This window comes from Schistocerca gregaria, chromosome 3 (genome assembly GCF_023897955.1).
Source record: "Schistocerca gregaria isolate iqSchGreg1 chromosome 3, iqSchGreg1.2, whole genome shotgun sequence".
Taxonomy (NCBI): Eukaryota; Metazoa; Arthropoda; class Insecta; order Orthoptera; family Acrididae; genus Schistocerca; species Schistocerca gregaria.
In genome coordinates, this window is record NC_064922.1 from 850,221,389 (window position 1) to 850,240,798 (window position 19,410).

The window sequence follows — 19,410 nt, forward strand, 5'->3', positions numbered from 1 at the left end:
AATAAAATGCTGCCTCCTGTGAATATAAAAGAGTTAAAAGCATATGCTGTTATGGAAAATTCACATTGCAAACCTAGTTGAACTGTCTTACCCACTGAACCAACTTTCTATCAACAATCTTCTCAAGCTTTAAATAGAGTGGGAGGCCCTTGGTATCATTTATACACTTCACAGAAGTTTCATCTTGCCATGGAGCATCATGTGTTGCTCACTAACCTTGGCCCTCAGCGTTGCTTAGCAGATTGGACTGCCGATTTCTGTACTTATCTAATTTTCATTATTGTATCCATTATCAAGCAGTGATGGTACATGCAAACACTGATGTGCAGTTTGATTTCCCTTGGACCCACACCAGTCTTCACCCAATTAAATTGGTGTGTTTCCAGCTTGATTCAGATCTGGATTTGACTAATCAGTCTTTCCCTTAACATCGCGTTGTGTCATGGCTAATGCCTGCAAGAATCCAATGCTGTCTCGCTCACTTTGTATGACACAGTTGGTTGGACGTGTTTTCCAAGCCCAAATTGCATCCTTACAGACCACAGTGGCATCAACTACACCTACACCAAGAGGTTCTATTGTGGGGTCTTGCAAGAGGACCACTGCTGCATTCTGATTCTCCCCTCTCTTCAACCAAAAGTGCTGTGTCTCATGCATGTTGCCCATTGGGACCTGTTTTGAATGAAAAGTACTCTGGCCAAATATTGAATTCATCATCAAGAACTGGCTTGCCAATGTTCTGCCTGTTGGGAGTATCAAGCTGCACCTCCTTAGCAGTCCTCTTCCTGGTCTGACACTGGCGAGCTGTGGGAGTATATCCACTTTATTTTGCTGCCATATTTTTCACTTTCTTTTTATGTCCCATGTGTCTCCAGTTGCCCTTTAAAAAAATCTTTACCCCTGAAGAGACCCGATGCATTTGGTTTCCGATAATCAGACAGTGTTTATCTTACACGACTTCGAACAGATTTATGCCCATAGTGAGATACAACACATTTGCATCACAGTTTTCACCATGCCTCCAACTGTCATGTGGAATCATATATCTGCCCTTTCAAAACGTAGCTTCACAAGGAATTATGTCTAATGATGCACCTAATTCCTTCTGTCATTTTCTAGCAACTTACAGGGCCACCCCAATAAACGGTGACAACCTGACACAGGGGCTACATGGTTGTCCCAAAAGCACTGTCTTGGATGTGCAGTTCAAACTGCCAGCACTAATCATTGCTGAGCTCTCTGCCTTCCAGATACAGGGTGTTTAAAAAATGACTGGTATATTTGAAACGGCAATACAAACTAAACGAGCAGCGATAGAAATACACCGTTTGTTGCAATATGCTTGGGACAACAGTACATTTTCAGGCAGACAAACTTTCGAAATTACAGTAGTTACAATTGTCAACAACAGATGGCGCTGTGGTCTGGGAAACTCTATAATATGATATTTTCCACATATCCACCATGTGTAGCAATAACATGGCGTAGTCTGTGAATGAAATTATCCGAAACCTTTGACAACGTGTCTGCAGATGAGATGTAATGCTTCAGCTGTTCAATTGTTTCTGGATTCTGGCGGTACACCTGGTCTTTCAAGTGTCCCCACAGAAAGAAGTCACAGGGGTTCATGTCTGGCGAATAGGGAGGCCAATCCACGCCACCTCCTGTATGTTTCAGATAGCCCAAAGCAATCACACGATCATCGAAATATTCATTCAGGGAATTAAAGACGTCGGCCGTGCGATGTGGCCGGGCACCATCTTGCATAAACCAAAAGGTGTTCGCAGTGTCGTCTAAGGCAGTTTGTACCACCACAAATTTACGAAGAATGTCCAGATAGCATGATGCAGTAATCGTTTCGGATCTGAAAAATGGGTCAATGATTCCTTTGGAAGAAATGGTGACCCAGACCAGTACTTTTTGAGGATGCAGGGACGATGGGGCTGCAACATGGGACTCCGCCATCATCAGGTGGTGCTGATGGAATGATCTGTCTGCGCTCTGCTGTGGTATTAATGTCTGCGGGGTCCCGAGTCGTACCCCGGCATGGACGGCCAGCGGAATGTTGCGTGGTGGGAGGAGGGGGGGGGGGAGGTAGCTGCAGCCACACCCGGTGGTAGGTGCTGCAGTTCATCTCTGTCTGCCGTCGCAGAAGGATCTCGCGTCTGCTCGTGCTGTTGCTCTTTGATGGATTAATAATGGTTTCCAGGCCTTGCTAAGTTGAACCCGGTGTCCCTGTTGATGAGGTTATCTGTTACACGAATTTCTATGGCCTCCTTGTAGATACTGTCCCAGTAGGCACTTGTGGCCGTCAGAATTTTGTCTCTTCAAATTTCGCTGTGTGTCCGGCTTCAATTCAGTGTTCTGCTAGGGCAGAATGGCTGGGTTGGCATGTGCGGGTGTGACGTTCGTGTCCTTGCATCGGTCCTCAATCGTGCGAACTGTTTGGCCGATGTAAGATTTGCCACAGCCGCACAGGATTTTGTACACGCCCACTTTCTTAAGGCCTATGTCATCTTTTGCCATTCGTAGGAGATCACAAATCTTTGCTGGTGGTCGGAAGACTGTGTCAATCTTGTGTCACTGTAACAGTCTCCCTATTTTTGACGACACATTGCCAGCAAGCAGCAGAAAGACCCGAGCTTGCTTCTCTTCTTTGGGTTGTTCTTCATCTCGGTTCTTGCTGCACTTCTGTCGTTGGAAGGCCCTTTGGATTTGGTGGTTGTCATACCCATTTTTGCGGAACATGGTCTCCAGGTGTTCGAGTTCCATTGGCAAGTTCTGTTCATCAGAGATTGAGTGTGCTCTATGTACCAAGGTGTTGAGCATTCCATTAAGCTGCGTCAGATGGTGGCAGCTGGAGGCATGTAGGTACAGGTCAGTGTGTGTATGCGTGCCGTACACACTGTGTCCCAGTGAGCCATCAGACCTATCTTCCACTAGGACATCAAGAAAGGGTAGTTTTACATCTTTCTCAGTCTCCATGGTGAACTGAATGTTACTGTGGACCGAATTTAGATGTTGTAGAAAAATCTGTAGCTGTTCCTGTCCATGAGGCCAGATGACGAACGTGTCATCCACGTAGCGAAAGAAGCATACAGGTTTCAGTTCGGCGGCTTCCAGTGCTTCCTTCTCGAAACTCTCCACAAACAGGTTGGCCACCACCGGGGAGAGTGGGCTCCCCATGGCTACTCCGTCGGTCTGCTCGTAGTATTGACAAGTAAAGACAAAGTACATAGATGTTAACATGTGCCGGAATAGTTGTGTCAGTTCAGGCACTAATTTCTCACTGATTCTGTGGAGAGAATCTTCCAGTGGGACACGTGTGAATAATGAGACGGCATCGAAGCTGACCATGATGTCAGATTCTTGTACTGTCATCTCCTTCAGACGGGCAATGAAGTCCGTCGAGTTCCAGATATGGTGTACACATTTGCCCACATAAGGTCTTAGCATGCCTGCCAAGTGCTGCGCCAAAAGATACGTCGGTCCCCCTATGTTGCTTGACTATGAGTCGCATCCCTTCTTTGTGTGTCACTAATATTGGTAACACATATTCTCCACGGTGTACTTTTCAGTCACCTGCAAACTGAAGCACCAAAGAATCTGGTATAGGCATGTGTATTCAAATGCAGAGACATGTAAACAGGCAGAATACAGCACTTTGGTCAGAAAAGCCTATATAAGACAACAAGTGTCTGGTGCAGTGGTAAGATTAGTTACTGCTGCTACAATGGCAGGTTATCAAGATTTAAGTGAGTTTCAACGTGGTGTTATAGTTGGCACACGAGTGATGCGACACAGCATCACTGAGGTAACGATGGGGATTTTCCCATACAACCAATTTCATTAGTGTACTGTGAATCTCAGGAAGCCGATAAAATATCAAATCTCCGACATCGCTATCACTGAAAAAAGATCATGCAAGAATGGGATGAAAGATGAATGAAGAGAATCATTCAATGTGACAGAAGTGCAACCCTTCCGCAAATTGCTGTAGATTTCAATGCTGGACCATCAACAAGTGTCAGCGTGAGAACCATTCAACGAAACATCATCAGTATGGGTTTTCAGAACTGAAGGCCCACTCATGTATCCCTGATGATTGCACGAAATAAAGCTTTACTCCTCACCTGAGCCCATCGACACTGACATTGGACTGTTGATGACTGGAAACATGTTGCCTGGTCAGATGAGTCTCGTTTCTAATTGTATCGAGTGGATGGACATGAATGGGTATTGAGAAAAGTTCAAGAATCCATGGATCCTGCATGTCAGCAGGGGGCTGTTCAAGCTTATGGAGGCTCTGCATGTGCAGTTGGAATGATATGGAACCCCTGATAGGTGTAGATACAACTGTGACAAGTGACACATATGTACGCATCCTGTCTGATCACCTGCATCCATTCATGTCCATTGTGCATTCTGACAGACTTGGGCAATTCCAGCAGGTCAATGCGACACCCAACACCTCCAGAATTGCTACATAGTGACTCCAGGAACACTTTCTGAGTTTAAGCATTTCCGCTGGCCACCAAACTCCCCAGGCATGAACATTATTGAGCGCATCTGGGATGCCTTGCAATGTGCTGCTCAGAAGAGATCTTCACCCCCTTGTACTCTTATGGATTTATGGACAGCCTGTAGAATTCATGGTGTCAATTCTCTCCAGCAGTAATTCCGACATTAGTCGCATCCATGTCACATTGTGCAGTGGCACTTCTGTGTGTTCGCAGGGGTCCTACATGATATTAGGTGCGTTTGCCAGTTTCACTGGCTCGTGTGTGCCATGTCAGTAGGTGAAATTCTGATTTGAGCAGATGAAAGGAGACATAATTGTCTGCATTTACAGACAGTAACTAGTTACTAAGCATATTCTACAGGATGATTGAAGGGTCCTGAGTGTCTACTGTACAACATGTGCCATTTGGATCCTCGAACCTAACACTACTTTACTGGAACATCCATGTGTGCTACTGCCCTTCTTCACTTAAACTTAATCAACATACTTACTGCTTTGTAGTATTTATTTATTTACTCATTTATCTTCATGTTTCCTTCTCTGTCTCTCCTTTTGGTTTTCCAGTGCCCCCTATTCTGCTTTTATCCTAGTTTTTAGTTGCCCTATTCTCTTCACTTCTGATTTCTCTTGCCCATAATGTATCTTTACTTCTCTCTCTGTACTTCTATTGTTGGCGGTCTGAAGTTGACACAGTACTCACCAATGACCTAACTTTGACAGCAAACTCTCTCTTACACCTCTCCTCTCATCATTGTTTCCTCTTGCCCTCACAATGGATGGGGTCCCTCTCAACTTGGGGTCTGAGCAACCTTTGCCAACCTATCCCTGTTTCCTCCCTCATGTGGATAATTATTTCAAATCTTAGAATAGTTTTTTTTCTATTTTTATTTGTGTCTAACAGCATTATTTTGAATTTTGCTTTTGAATTTAAGTACTGGTCAGCCAATCTGTTTCTTTGTAAAATTAATTTTTAAAAAGATTGGCACTGCAGCATCATATGACATGTATTTAGTAACTCCCAACTAACTGGTGAGATGATATATAACAGAAAAAAAGAGTCCATATACTGTACCTGACCATGAGTATAAGCCTGTGAGCATAAACAGGGACCTCCTCTCGTCCCACAAGAAAGACAATGTCTGCAGAATCGTGATCCTCGGCAAGCCGAGCGAGGTCTTCCAATAGTCGTGGCACTCCCGATAAGCTCTTGTCTGGGAAATGTCCAGCAGTAGCTGCTACACGGGTACCCATCCTGCACAGAATTAAAGTGTTTCATTAGTTCAAATGGTTCTGAGCACTATGGGACTTAACATCTGAGGTCATTAGTCCCCTAGAACTTAGAACTACTTTAATCTGACTAACCTAAGGACATCACACACATCCATGCCCGAGGCAGGATTTGAACCTGTGACCGTAGCAGTCATGCGGTTCCGGATTGAAGCACCTAGAACCGCTCGGCCACCACGGCCGACGTTTCAGAAGTCTGAGGAGGCATGGAAGCTGGTTTTCTTTGACCACACTGCACAGTTACTCATAAAACAGTATTGTTGCATTCCATTTTATCATGCACCTTTAATGAAAATTTTCTCCTTTTTGTTCTTCCTTTATGATAATTTTGTCAGCATACTCATAGGCATTAATTTACCACAAACAAATAAATTTAAGTATTTTTAAGATAAAAGTGGAAGTTATCAAAGTAAAGCCATATATTGAGGTTGGCAGGGGGACAGTGGCATAGTCGGTGAGGTTCACTTTTATCTGATAGACTGGCACATTTCCTTCACAAATGTGTGTATTTTGTCTTGAGTATGTACGAGGTGTGATCAGAAAGTAACGGCAATTTTTGTTTTTCTTAAAGAATCTTTATTTTTCAACATCAACTTTGTCTCCTTCACAGTACTGCCCATCAGATATAATACACTAGTGTCAGTGCTTTTCCCAATCTTGGAAGCACTTCTGGAACTCACTTTTTGTCACAATGTTCATCTATTTCAGCAATTCTGTTATCATCATCTCATCAATGATGGCAAAACGATGTCCTTTAATGGTTCTCTTGAGAATAGAAAGAAGTCAGAAGGGGCTATGCCCAGCGAATATGGCTGCTGAGGCAACATAACGGTTTTGTTTCTTGTCAGAAAATCACAGACAAGCAATGAGGTGTGAGCAGAAGCATTAGTTAACGGGATGCAGTTTCCATGAGTGGTTTTGCCACAGTTCTGGTCGTTTTCGTCAGACGGCTTCAGGCAGACGGCGCATAACTTCCAGGTAGAATTTCTTATTGACCGTACGGCCAAAAGCCAGGAACTCATGATGCACTTTCCCATTGTATTCGAACGGAACAATGAGAAGAACCTTCACTCATGATCGAATTCGTCGAATTTTTTTCGGTCTTGGCTCTTTAGGTATTTTTCATTGGGGGCAATTGGGCCTTGGTTTCGGCATCACACCCATATACCCCTGTTTTGTCACCTGTTGTAACCTTATTTACAAGTTCTGGATTGTTGTCGACTTGATTCAGCAGTTCCTGGGAGAGGTGTACGTGACGTTAATTTGGTAATTTTGCTGCATCACGTTTCATGCCCAAAACATCCGAAAAAATTGCAGCTGACAAAGGCAATGCGACAGTGCTGTTACAGTGTTACAGTCAGTTGAATGATGGCAAATGTTTGAGATGCTACTACAGTATCCAGAATACAACCAAGTGAAGGAGTATTCTACAAGGAATACCATCTCACTCCTCAACAACTCAGATCCAGACAAGGTGAAGTGACTATGTGATCTCGTTGCTAAAAGTACTCAAGACCTGTTGCGACAGTGCATGGTTCTGATGCAGAATAAAAGCTCTCGGAAATTATTATGTTCTACTTAACTTCAATAAGATGACTCCTTGATGATTTCCAGATACAAGTCTTTTGTACAGAATGCTGCGACTACATTATGTCGATACTAGACTGATCTAGACTACAGCAACACAACAATTCACCGATAACCCGTCTTCCACTCAGTAAAAACTGGGCACAATTGCAGTTGGACGATCGCTTTGTCCTCGTGAACCTTAGCACTGGAGGTGCCTAAGCTCAGGGGACACGACACTAGTGTGGCTATTGGTTGGCTGGCGCTGGGCGCTGTCACTGTCGCATGAATGTGGATCTCCCATTACCAACCTCTGAACCTGAATAATTGCCTCCTGGACGTTATCGACTAGCTATGATGCCAGATGGGGATATGGTCAGACTGGTGTACCCCAGGCCACCAGTACCACCTTGGCTTTATCGCTAAAACGTAAGGCATAAACAAACACCTAGCACAGCTACCGAAACCTCTCATGCACCACTTTCCACACTACGTCGAAAAAAACGACAGTGAAAGTGCTTCAGGGGATACTTCTGGGTAAGAGTGATCTGTTAGTCAGCTTCGACATCACTTCTCTTCACGTGGGTACAGCTAGAAGATTTTATTGTATTACTACAGTCAGTTTGAGAGCGTCATGGTGAAACTGTTTCAACATGCATTCACCACCAGCTACTTCCAGTTTGTCTGAAAGTTCTATGAACAGGTAGACGCTGTCACCATGGGATCGCCTCTGGCGCCAGGCATCGATAACCTACATAAGGAACACCTTGCGGAAACAGCTTTCAGAATCACACACCTGACACCAAAGGGATTTACAGATATATGGACGTCACATTCTTGGAATGGCTGCATAAAGAAGAAAACCTATAAGAATTCCTGTGCCTCCCTAACAGCGTACACAACATCAGATTAATCATGAAATGAAAAAAAAAAGCGGACGCCTAGTCATCCTAAAATAGTGATAAATAAGATCCTGATTTCAACCTGGGACATTCTGTCTATAGGAAGAGGAGACACATGGATGCATACGTAAATGCCAATAGTTGCCACCATCCAATGCAATGCAAATCTGTGCTAATAATACTGGTACACAGAGCGTGAGCCGTATACGACGAGTTACAGCTTCTACTGGTCGAAGATGCAAATAACACGGACTCTCCAGCCGACTAAGAAGAACAAACAAAAGAACTCAGAAGGAGAAACCAAGCGCCCGTCGTTCCTTCCATACACAGGATCGGCCACAACCAAGATTGCCAGGATAATGGAGAACATAAAAGTCTAATTCTTGTCAACAGTCAAAATCAGGACCATGTTCCAAGTTAGTCAAAGAGCATCTAGGGCTATGGGCAGCTGGTGTCTACAGCATCAGTTGCGAGTGTGGCATCCATTACATCGATCAGACATAGCAATACGTCTCGATACACTGTTCAGAACATGTGAGGGGCGTTCACGTTGGCTAAACATACAAGTCTGCAGTGGCAGAACAGATGGTCATCGAATTAGAAATCTTGTCAACCAGGACAGCAGTCTCGATCCGAATTTCACATGGGTCATGTCCTTAGCAAGTACACTCCTTGAAATTGAAATAAGAACACCGTGAATTCATTGTCCCAGAAAGGGGAAACTTTATTGACACATTCCTGGGGTCAGATACATCACATGATCACACTGACAGAACCACAGGCACATAGACACAGGCAACAGAGCATGCACAATGTCGGCACTAGTACAGTGTATATCCACCTTTCGCAGCAATGCAGGCTGCTATTCTCCCATGGAGACGATCGTAGAGATGCTGGATGTAGTCCTGTGGAACGGCTTGCCATGCCATTTCCACCTGGCACCTCAGTTGGACCAGCGTTCGTGCTGGATGTGCAGACCGCGTGAGACGACGCTTCATCCAGTCCCAAACATGCTCAATGGGGGACAGATCCGGAGATCTTGCTGGCCAGGGTAGTTGACTTACACCTTCTAGAGCACGTTGGGTGGCATGGGATAAATGCGGACATGCATTGTCCTGTTGGAACAGCAAGTTCCCTTGTCGGTTCAAAATGGTTCAAATGGCTCTGAGCACTATGGGACTCAACTGCTGTGGTCATTAGTCCCCTAGAACTTAGAACTACTTAAACCTAACTAACCTAAGGACATCACACACATCCATGCCCTAGGCAGGATTCGAACCTGCGACCGTAGCAGTCGCACGGTTCCGGACTGCGCGCCTAGAACCGCGAGACCACCGCGGCCGGCTCCCTTGTCGGTCTAGGAATGGTAGAACGATGGGTTCGATGACGGTTTGGATGTACCGTGCACTGTTCAGTGTCCCCTCGACGATCACCAGAGGTGTACGGCCAGTGTAGGAGATCGCTCCCCACACCATGATGCCGGGTGTTGGCCCTGTGTGCCTCGGTCGTATGCAGTCCTGATTGTGGCGCTAACCTGCACGGCGCCAAACACGCATACGACCATCATTGGCACCAAGGCAGAAGCGACTCTCATCGCTGAAGACGACACGTCTCCATTCGTCCCTCTATTCACGCCTGTTGCGACACCACTGGAGGCGGGCTGCACGATGTTGGGGCGTGAGCGGAAGACGGCCTCACGGTGTGCGGGACCGTAGCCCAGCTTCATGGAGACGGTTGCGAATGGTCCTCGCCGATACCCCAGGAGCAACAGTGCCCCTAATTTGCTGGGAAGTGGCGGTGCGGTCCCCTATGGCACTGCGTAGGATCCTACGGTCTTGGCGTGCATCCGTGCGTCGCTGCGGTCCGGTCCCAGGTCGACGGGCACGTGCACCTTCCGCCGACCACTGGCGACAACATCGATGTACTGTGGAGACCTCACGCCCCACGTGTTGAGCAATTCGGCGGTACGTCCACCCGGCCTCCCGCATGCCCACTATACGCCCTCGCTCAAAGTCCGTCAACTGCACATACGGTTCACATCCACGCTGTCGCGGCATGCTACCAGTGTTAAAGACTGTGATGGAGCTCCGTATGGCACGGCAAACTGACTGACACTGACGGCGGCGGTGCACAAATGCTGCACAGCTAGCGCCATTCGACGGCCAACACCGCGGTTCCTGTGTGTCCGCTGTGCCGTGCGTGTGATCATTGCTTGTACAGCCTTCTCGCAGTGTCCGGAGCAAGTATGGTGGGTCTGACACACCGGTGTCAATGTGATCTTTTTTCCATTTCCAGGAGTGTATGTATGTGGCCAGTTTCTTAGGAGGATTCTGTCTAGGGGTGCGTGGCGCGCCGGCAGTGGTCTGTGGCGGGAATGATTCACGTTTCCCGCTAATGGCAGGAGCTGTCCAAATGGAAAGGCCTGTTGAGATGTAGGAATGTAGCTGACTTAACTGTGTCATCCTCTAGACAGCCGAATAGCGAACTACTACTTAGTATGTGTTGGAATGCTTTTCGTGATCGCATGGAAATTTGAGAAGATTCAATATGGACGTGTGTTTGCACTGGACCATTATTCCCTCCCATGTAAATTTCATGTTGACTGCTTTTGCACAGTTCGTCCCTTTATTTACCTGAGAGAACGTCGATTGTGGTGTGTGCATCTAGCAGGTGAAAGACGGGTGGAGGACATGTTTGCTGGTCCTCTAGACGAGAGAAACACCTTAGTTGACTTCGTAAATTATACGGATGATTTAGAATCTGTTATATCACTGACATCGGTGTTCGAGAATGGAAACACCAGTTTCCTCTATTTTTTGCGAGTTTTCAGGTAAAGATCTTTGCAGCCAAGATAAGTTTCTAGTTATTAAGTGGTTTACATCACGACGCACCTCGCTAAAGTGTCAGATTTCTAGAGAAATAATTTGCAGTCTATATCTTTGGAATTATACTGCGCAAGCAATACTGCTGTGTAAGCGATATTGCTATGTGCTTGGCATCGAGAAGTATCGCGAATACGGTATGATATTCTGGCAAACCATGTGAAATTACATATGTTCTTGTAATCCCAGAGTCTGGAGCCGGGTGTAGAAAGCAAGCAAGCAGGGGCCATAAACAGTAACGCCTTTGTGCCGAGGGAAAACGAGCCGGACTTCGTACAATAGTTTGGAACTGACTTCGGTCCGGTGAGGGCGCTCTGGTCATACGTCGGGGGCAGATGACTTGTGACCGTCGGCTACAAAGGATGACTGCTCGACGTAACGGGAAATATGTAGTGCTGAGAGGAGTATATACAGTGCATGTGCTTATGCCGTCTGTCTTAGTGGTATATGTACGAGTGTCTGGCGGTCGATAGCTATATGCATGTCACAAAAGGGGGCGACTTGTATGGCGCACGATGCGAATTGTTTGTTTACTGCATTGATATGGTACGTGGGGATCGGTTTCACGCTGCAATATTCAAGCTTCCATCCTCAGTCGCAGAGCAAAGTAATTGAGCAAGTGTCTTTCCGTATTTGACGATCTGTAGGACAGTTTTGCAGGGTTTAACTGTCAGTGCAATACGGCGATTTGTACAAAATACTTTTGTCACTGAAAGTCTCGTGTGCAGAAACAATGGCAGACAGTGCTCCCGCACTGGCGGCAGCAGCAGCAGTTTGGTGAGTAAATTCAGTAAGAGCCAATCAGAATGGTCCAATAATTCACAAGGCATCCTTTGCGCTGGGTCGTAGGATCCTCTAAATAGTGGTGAGAATGTTTACTGTTTCTAAGATGTATGTCGAAAGCAGGACTTGGCGATTTCCTGGTAGGGTAACCTATGACAGATGGGGTGCCTCATCAGGAAGAATGCATTCGGTGTTATTCTGGGCTATTTTCGTAAACAGCTCTGGTCATGGCAAGAATTTCCATGCAGATAAGCTGAGATATAGCGAAAGCTCCTACAAAAGCGGTCGTTAACTATTTCTGCAGCACTTTACTATTTCTGAGAAGTAGACCTGGCTCTTATTTACAAAGACATGTGATGTCAGTATAACATTGAGCATCTTTTAGCTGCACCTTCGCGGGTGAGTCACTATGCAAACAGCTCGCTCTTGGAAATTAGGTCTGCGTTGGACTGGCAGGTACGCGTGGTGGCTGCGTAAACATGTACATGGTCGGAGGCGTCTCGCATGTCCCGTTAGGATCGCTAGCGAGAATGCACCTTGTGGTATTCTGGGAAGCATTGCAACGCATTTGTTTAGTGCATTCAGAGAGGAGACTCGGCTCTTAATTACAAAGACCTGTGATGTCAGTATAACATTGAGAACCTTTTGGCTGCATCTGTGACGGTGAGCTACTCTGCAAACATCTCTCTCAGCACTGGACAGGCAGGAATGCCTCAGCCACAGTAGTTTGGTGAACACGTGCATTTCCAGAGGGTGACCTGGCTCTTAGTTACATAGACATGTGACATCAGTATAGCAATCGAAGAATTCTAACTGTATACCTGTAAATAGGCGCAACTTCCACCTGCTGGCTGAAGACGGCAGCGTCCTGAGAACAATATCTCGCGCCCCTGCGTTCATCTCTAGCGGCGGCGACGTTTTACAAGCATTGGTACTATTGTTGTGGACAGTTCACAAATACGTTGCGGTTGACGATAGTTTGAAAGCGGTATTTACCTGCAGTGAGTGTTTGTGCACTGCATTATTTTCGGTTGTTTAAGCGTTGTGAGCACACTCGCAGACTGTTATACAGCATTACTTCGGCAATTTACAAGAAGTTTGCACGTCTGTATGCTGTGTACTGCGTTATTTGAACAGTTGAGAATCAGTACATGAGTCTGCAGAGTGTTTTACATGCATTATTTTGAGAATTTAAGAGCTCTCCAACCCACCTCTACAGTATCGAGTGTGAAGACGGAAGAAGTCACGGAGAAAGAGATAGGCACTCCCTATATACTGTACACTGGCGCACTATCGGTAAAAATAGGACTAATATTGAGAAACACAGAGTATGAACTGTCATTTGCCCACCAAATAAAACTTGAGTATTATTGGGAAATGTCAAAGACAATCTCGGTTTGCGGAAGGCCGGCATATACCAGATTCCGTATCAATGTGGGAAGACATATTGTACAGACAGTGCGCGCCATAAAATGTTGTTGCCGAGAACATCAGAGACACACTCAACTTGGGTACCCCAACAAGTCGGCGGTGGCAGAGCTCTATTTGTGCGAAACGCTATACAGCACAAGTTCGGTAATTTACGAATAATTTGCATGTCTGTATGCTGTGAACTGCATTATTTGGACAGTTTAGAATTAGCGCACGTGTCTGCAAAGCGTTGTACATGCGTTATTTTGATAATTTACTATTTGTTTTCACGTCTGCTCATCAGTGTACTGCATTATTTCGGTAATTTACGAGTAGTTTTCAGGTTTCTATGCTGTTTATTGCATTATTTGGACAGTCTGTAATTAGTGTGGGTGTCTGCAGAGCGTTTTACATGCGTTATTTTTACAATTGCACATCAGTTTACTGCATTGTTTCACTGATTTACGAGTAGTTTGCAGGCCTGTAGGCTGTGCGTTGTGACACCAAGCACATCAGAGGGAGTATTTCGTATCACTGTATTAAATAATCTAGATGAAATCCATTCTTAAATAAATTGTTCCAAAATAAACTACAGTTCTTCCTCTCCCCAGCATCCCAGAACAGGCTGAGCCGTTTTTCCGCCATTTTCCCCACAAAGAGCCATGGGATGACAGCGCCCTCTGGTGGCAGTGTTGTGTACTAGGCCAATTGGACTCTGGACCTCATGATGAACACACTGGTTAGAGCAACTGCGTCAAATTGTTTAAATAAAGACTGCCTGTAAAATAAAGAATTACATCCATTGAATCCAGCAGCAAAGCACAGGGTGAGTCCTTTTACCGCCAATTCCAAGGAAGAGGTGGCGGTCGGATGACTTAGTGTCTTAAGTTAGTGGAGGAAGCACAAGTGACCAAAATTTGAACTTCCTGTCAGGGGAGGGGAGGGGAGAGGGACCTGTTTTCCTGGCAAAATTTGAAGTTGCCACCATGACGTAATTGTGACATTGCCATATCTATGGCCGCCATCTTGAATAAATTTGGCAACAATGCAACGTGCGACTGTACGAACTTTGTCCTATTACTGACGGTCTTCCATTGCTCTTTATGATATTCCATCAGGCAGCGAGGAACCCAGGGGCCACTCACCTCAGTGCCCCAACTGGACATCCAGTCATGTAATTAGGTGTTTGTTTGTGATCCATCGATCACCTCAAATGAGAGGGAACATACGTCCAACATTGCACGTGTCACAGTTGTGCAGGGCCGGCGAGCACGCCGGAGCTCGGACAGGTGTGCGCGACCTTGTTGTGACTATGACAGACGCCTCGTCCACCGACTCTCCGTGCTTTTGTTCAGTGCCAGGTCTCCGTAGACATTCTGGAACAACCTATGAGTATCTGCGACGCTCCGTTTTTTCCGCCTTATGAAACTCAATGATAACTCTCCGACTGGAACACACCTCCGTTACTGACGCCATTTTGAAGGCTACATATTGCTCTGCAACCTACCGCAACTTTATGAACTTATAGAGGATGATGCGGGAATACTCCACAATGTCCCGCAGCAAACACTGCACTTTTTCAAGCGAAATCGGCCGAGGAAAAAAGTGTTTCATTACTGATTGAACGCCTCTCGTACATCGAAACAGAAGTTCAATCGTTCCAGTAGAAGTATTCTGGATCGGCAAGGCCGAAACGAGCTCAACCTCGATCAGATGTGGAGTTTATGCACACTGCGTTCAGTTTTATTGGCATAGTGCACCACGAGTTCTTTTCACAAGATGCAACGATCGATAAGGAGTACTACTTATAGGTTCAACGCCATTAGCATGAAGCAGTCGGGAAAAAAACGCCCAGATTTGTGGCGAAACAATTCGTGGGTTTTGCACCACGATAATTTTTATTTATTTATTTTGCCAGAAGCAACACATTATGAGGGCCCAGCCTCCATATTCGCCAGACCTGGTCCCAAGTGATTTTTTTCTGTTCTCAAAAAATAGGGAAAATCTTAAAAGGCCATGGCTTTACAAGGATAGACGAGATTAAAAACGCATCGCTGAAAGAGCTAAAAACTATGCCATACATCGAACTCCAGAAGTAAATGCAAATGCCGTGCGGCTAGGGCCTCCCGTCGGGTAGACCGTTTGTCTGGTGCAAGTCTTTCGAGTTGACGCCACTTCGGCGACTTGCATGTCGATGGGGATGAAAGGATCAAGATGATGATGACGATTATGATGATGATGATTATGATGATGATGATAAGGACATCACAACACCCAGCCCCTGAGCGGAGAAAATCTCCAATAAAACCCAGGCCGTTAGGTATGACCTTCTGCCGCGCTGGCCACTCAGTTACCAGGGGCAGACATTCTCGAAGTGTTTCAGGGATTTTAAAAAGCATTGACATAAGTGTATAATGTCTATTGAGGTCTATTTTGAAGGGGTTGACACCGTTGTTTACACCTGTACAGGTAACCAAGGTTGGGAGTCATGCCTCAATAATACATATAGCCGTACAACAGAGTGATTTCAGGTGTGCCGCAGGGGAGTGTCATAGGACCGTTGCTATTCACAATATACATAAATGACCTGGTGGATGACATCGGAAGTTCACTGAGGCTTTTTGCAGATGATGCTGTGGTGTATCGAGAGGTTGCATCAATGGAAAATTGTACTGAAATGCAGGAGGATCTGCAGCGAATTGACGCATGGTGCACGGAATGGCAATTGAATCTCAATGAAGACAAGTGTAATGTGATGCGAATACATAGAAAGATAGATCCCTTATCATTTAGCTACAAAATAGCAGGTCAGCAACTGAAAGCAGTTAATTCCATAAATTATCTGGGAGTACGCATTAGGAGTGATTTAAAATGGAATGATCATATAAAGTTGATCGTCGGTAAAGCAGATGCCAGACTGAGATTCATTGGAAGAATCCTAAGGAAATGCAATCCGACAACAAAGGAAGTAGGTTACAGCACGCTTGTTCGCCCACTGCTTGAATACTGCTCAGCAATGTGGGATCCGCACCAGATAGGGTTGATAGAAGAGATAGAGAAGATCCAACGGAGAGCAGCGCGCTTCGGTACAGGATCATTTAGTAATCGCGAAAGCGTTACGGAGATGATAGATAAACTCCAGCGGAAGACTCTGCAGGAGAGACGCTCAGTAGCTCGGTACGGGCTTTTGTTAAAGCTCCGAGAACATACCTTCACCGAAGAGTCAAGCAGTATATTGCTCCCTCCCACGTATATCTCGCGAAGAGACCATGAGGATAAAATCAGAGAGATTAGAGCCCACACAGAAGCATACCGACAATCCTTCTTTCCACGTACGATACGAGACTGGAATAGAAGGGAGAACCGATAGAGGTACTCAGGGTACCCTCCGCCACACACCGTCAGGTGGCTTGCGGAGTATGGATGTAGATGTAGATGTAGATAGATGTAGAAACAGCCACAACGTTCGGGTATCTGCGAAGAAGCCAGACTAAACCCTTATTCCTGAAAATGGGCAGCACCCTTTTCAATAGTTGCAGGGTAACATTCTGCATGTTGGTCTGATCTGGCCTTGTAACATCAACGAACATGGCCTTGCTGCGCAGCTACTGTAAACGGCTGGAACAAGGGGAATTTGCAGCCATATTTTTCCCCCAAGTTCAAGCAGCTCTACAGTATGGGTTCATGATCACGGCATCCCTTTCGATAAAATATGCCGGAGGCAAAGTAGCCCCTCATTTGGATCTCTGGATGGGGGATTTCTCAGGAGGATGTTGTCATCAGCAAAACAAAACTGGTAGTGTACGGGTCTGAATTGAAATGTTATAATTCTTAATCAGATAAGTTAGTTAAAGAATTCAAAAACGAAAATGGATGTGCTGGAGTTAGATATATTGGGAGTTATTGAAGTGTGGTGGCGAGAAGAACAGTACATCTGCTTAGGTCACTACTTAATTATCAGCACATAATGACGTATTGGTTACGCAGGAGTAGGCCTAATAATGAATAAGAAAATAGGAATGCAGGTAAGCTACTATGAACATCATAGTGGACACATTATCGTAGTCAACATAGTCAATATAAACACGAAGCCAACACCTACCACAGTAATACAAATTTGCATGTGAATGTGAACTAGCTCCGCAGACGATGAACAATTTGAAGAAATGTGTGATAGGATTAAAAAAATTATTCAGATAGTAAGAGTTAAATTGTGGTGAGTGACTGGAATTCAGTGGTAGGAAAAGGATGGTTCAAATGGCTCTGAGCACTATGGGACTCAACTGCTGTGGTCATCAGTCCCCTAGAACTTAGAACTACTTAAACCTAACTAACCTAAGGACATCACACATATCCATGCCCGAGGCAGGAGTCGAACCTGCGACCGTAGCAGTCGCACGGTTCCGGACTGCGCGCCTAGAACCGCGAGACCACCGCGGCCGGCTAGGAAAAAGGAAGAGAAGGAAGTATAGGAGGAGAACATGGACTGGAGGGCAATGAATGGAAGAGAAAACTGTTTAGTGGAATTTTGCACAGAATAGAATTTAATCATCACTGACACCTGGTCTAAAATCAAGATTATATACCCGGAAGAGAACTGGAGACACAGGAAGGTTTCAGAATGATTATACAGGGTGAAAATTATTTTGGCCGACAAATTCTGGGATTGTAAGGGACCCTGAAACAAATATTTTTCTCTAATGTCATACTTTCCTGAAAGAAGAGTTTTCTATGGATGAAATTAATTAAACTAACGATGATTGGGAGGCTCCATGCGAGAAAGAAAACACTTTTTCTAATGTTTTCCAGTGAGGACAAAAACTAACAAAAACAAGTTTTAATTCTTTCTTACCAAGAGATAACAACATTAACGGAACATAATTACTTCAATTACAGTAGAGTTTCAAGAATGCCGCCATTGACTTGTAAACAGAGGTTACATCGGCGGATCATGTTCTACACTCCTCGAAATGGAAAAAAGAACACATCGACAGCGGTGTGTCAGACCCACCATACTTGCTCCGGACACTGTGAGAGGGCTGTACAAGCAATGATCACACGCACGGCACAGCGGACACACCAGGAACCGCGGTGTTGGCCGTCGAATGGCGCTAGCTGCGCAGCATTTGTGCACCGCCGCCGTCAGTGTCAGCCAGTTTGCCGTGGCATACGGAGCTCCATCGCAGTCTTTAACACTGGTAGCAAGCCGAGACAGCGGGGACGTGAACCGTATGTGCAGTTGACGGACTTTGAGCGAAGGCGTATAGTGGGCATGCGGGAGGCCGGGTGGACGTCTACATGACTACTCTGCAATTCACATTTAAGTGCTTGGCAGAGGGTTCATCGAACCACAATCATACTATCTCTCTACTATTCCACTCCCGAACAGCGAGCGGGAAAAACGAACACCTAAACCTTTCTGTTCGAGCTCTGATTTCTCTTATTTTATTTTGATGATCATTCCTACCTATGTAGGTTGGGCTCAACAAAATATTTTCGCATTCGGAAGAGAAAGTTGGTGACTGAAATTTCGTAAAAAGGTCTCGCCGCGACGAAAAACGTCTATGCTGTAATGACTTCCATCCCAACTCGTGTATCATATCTGCCACACTCTCTCCCCTATAACGCGATAATACAAAACGAGCTGCCCTTCTTTGCACCCTCTCGATGTCCTCCGTCAATCCCACCTGGTAAGGATCCCACACCGCGCAGCAATATTCTAACAGAGGACGAACGAGTGTAGTGTAAGCTGTCTCTTTAGTGGACTTGTTGCATCTTCTAAGTGTCCTGCCAATGAAACGCAACCTTTGGCTCGCCTTCCCGACAATATTATCTATGTGGTCCTTCCAACTGAAGTTGTTCGTAATTTTAACACCCAGGTACTTAGTTGAATTGACAGCCTTGAGAATTGTACTATTTATCGAGTAATCGAATTCCAACGGATTTCTTTTGGAACTCATGTGGATCATCTCACACTTTTCGTTATTTAGCGTCAACTGCCACCTGACACACCATACAGCAATCTTTTCTAAATCGCTTTGCAGTTGATACTGGTCTT

General features: G+C 45.5%; 1 protein-coding gene across 1 annotated transcript in view; it reads right to left on the reverse strand.

The window, feature by feature from the left end:
• LOC126354787 (uncharacterized) overlaps positions 1–19,410 on the reverse strand; it is a 117,024-nt gene that overhangs the window by 68,634 nt on the left and 28,980 nt on the right. Inside the window, exon 2 of the mRNA XM_050004695.1 lies at positions 5,595–5,774. Coding sequence (XP_049860652.1) covers positions 5,595–5,773 — 179 coding nt within the window. The 5' untranslated portion in view covers position 5,774. The remainder of the gene's footprint in view (positions 1–5,594; positions 5,775–19,410) is intronic.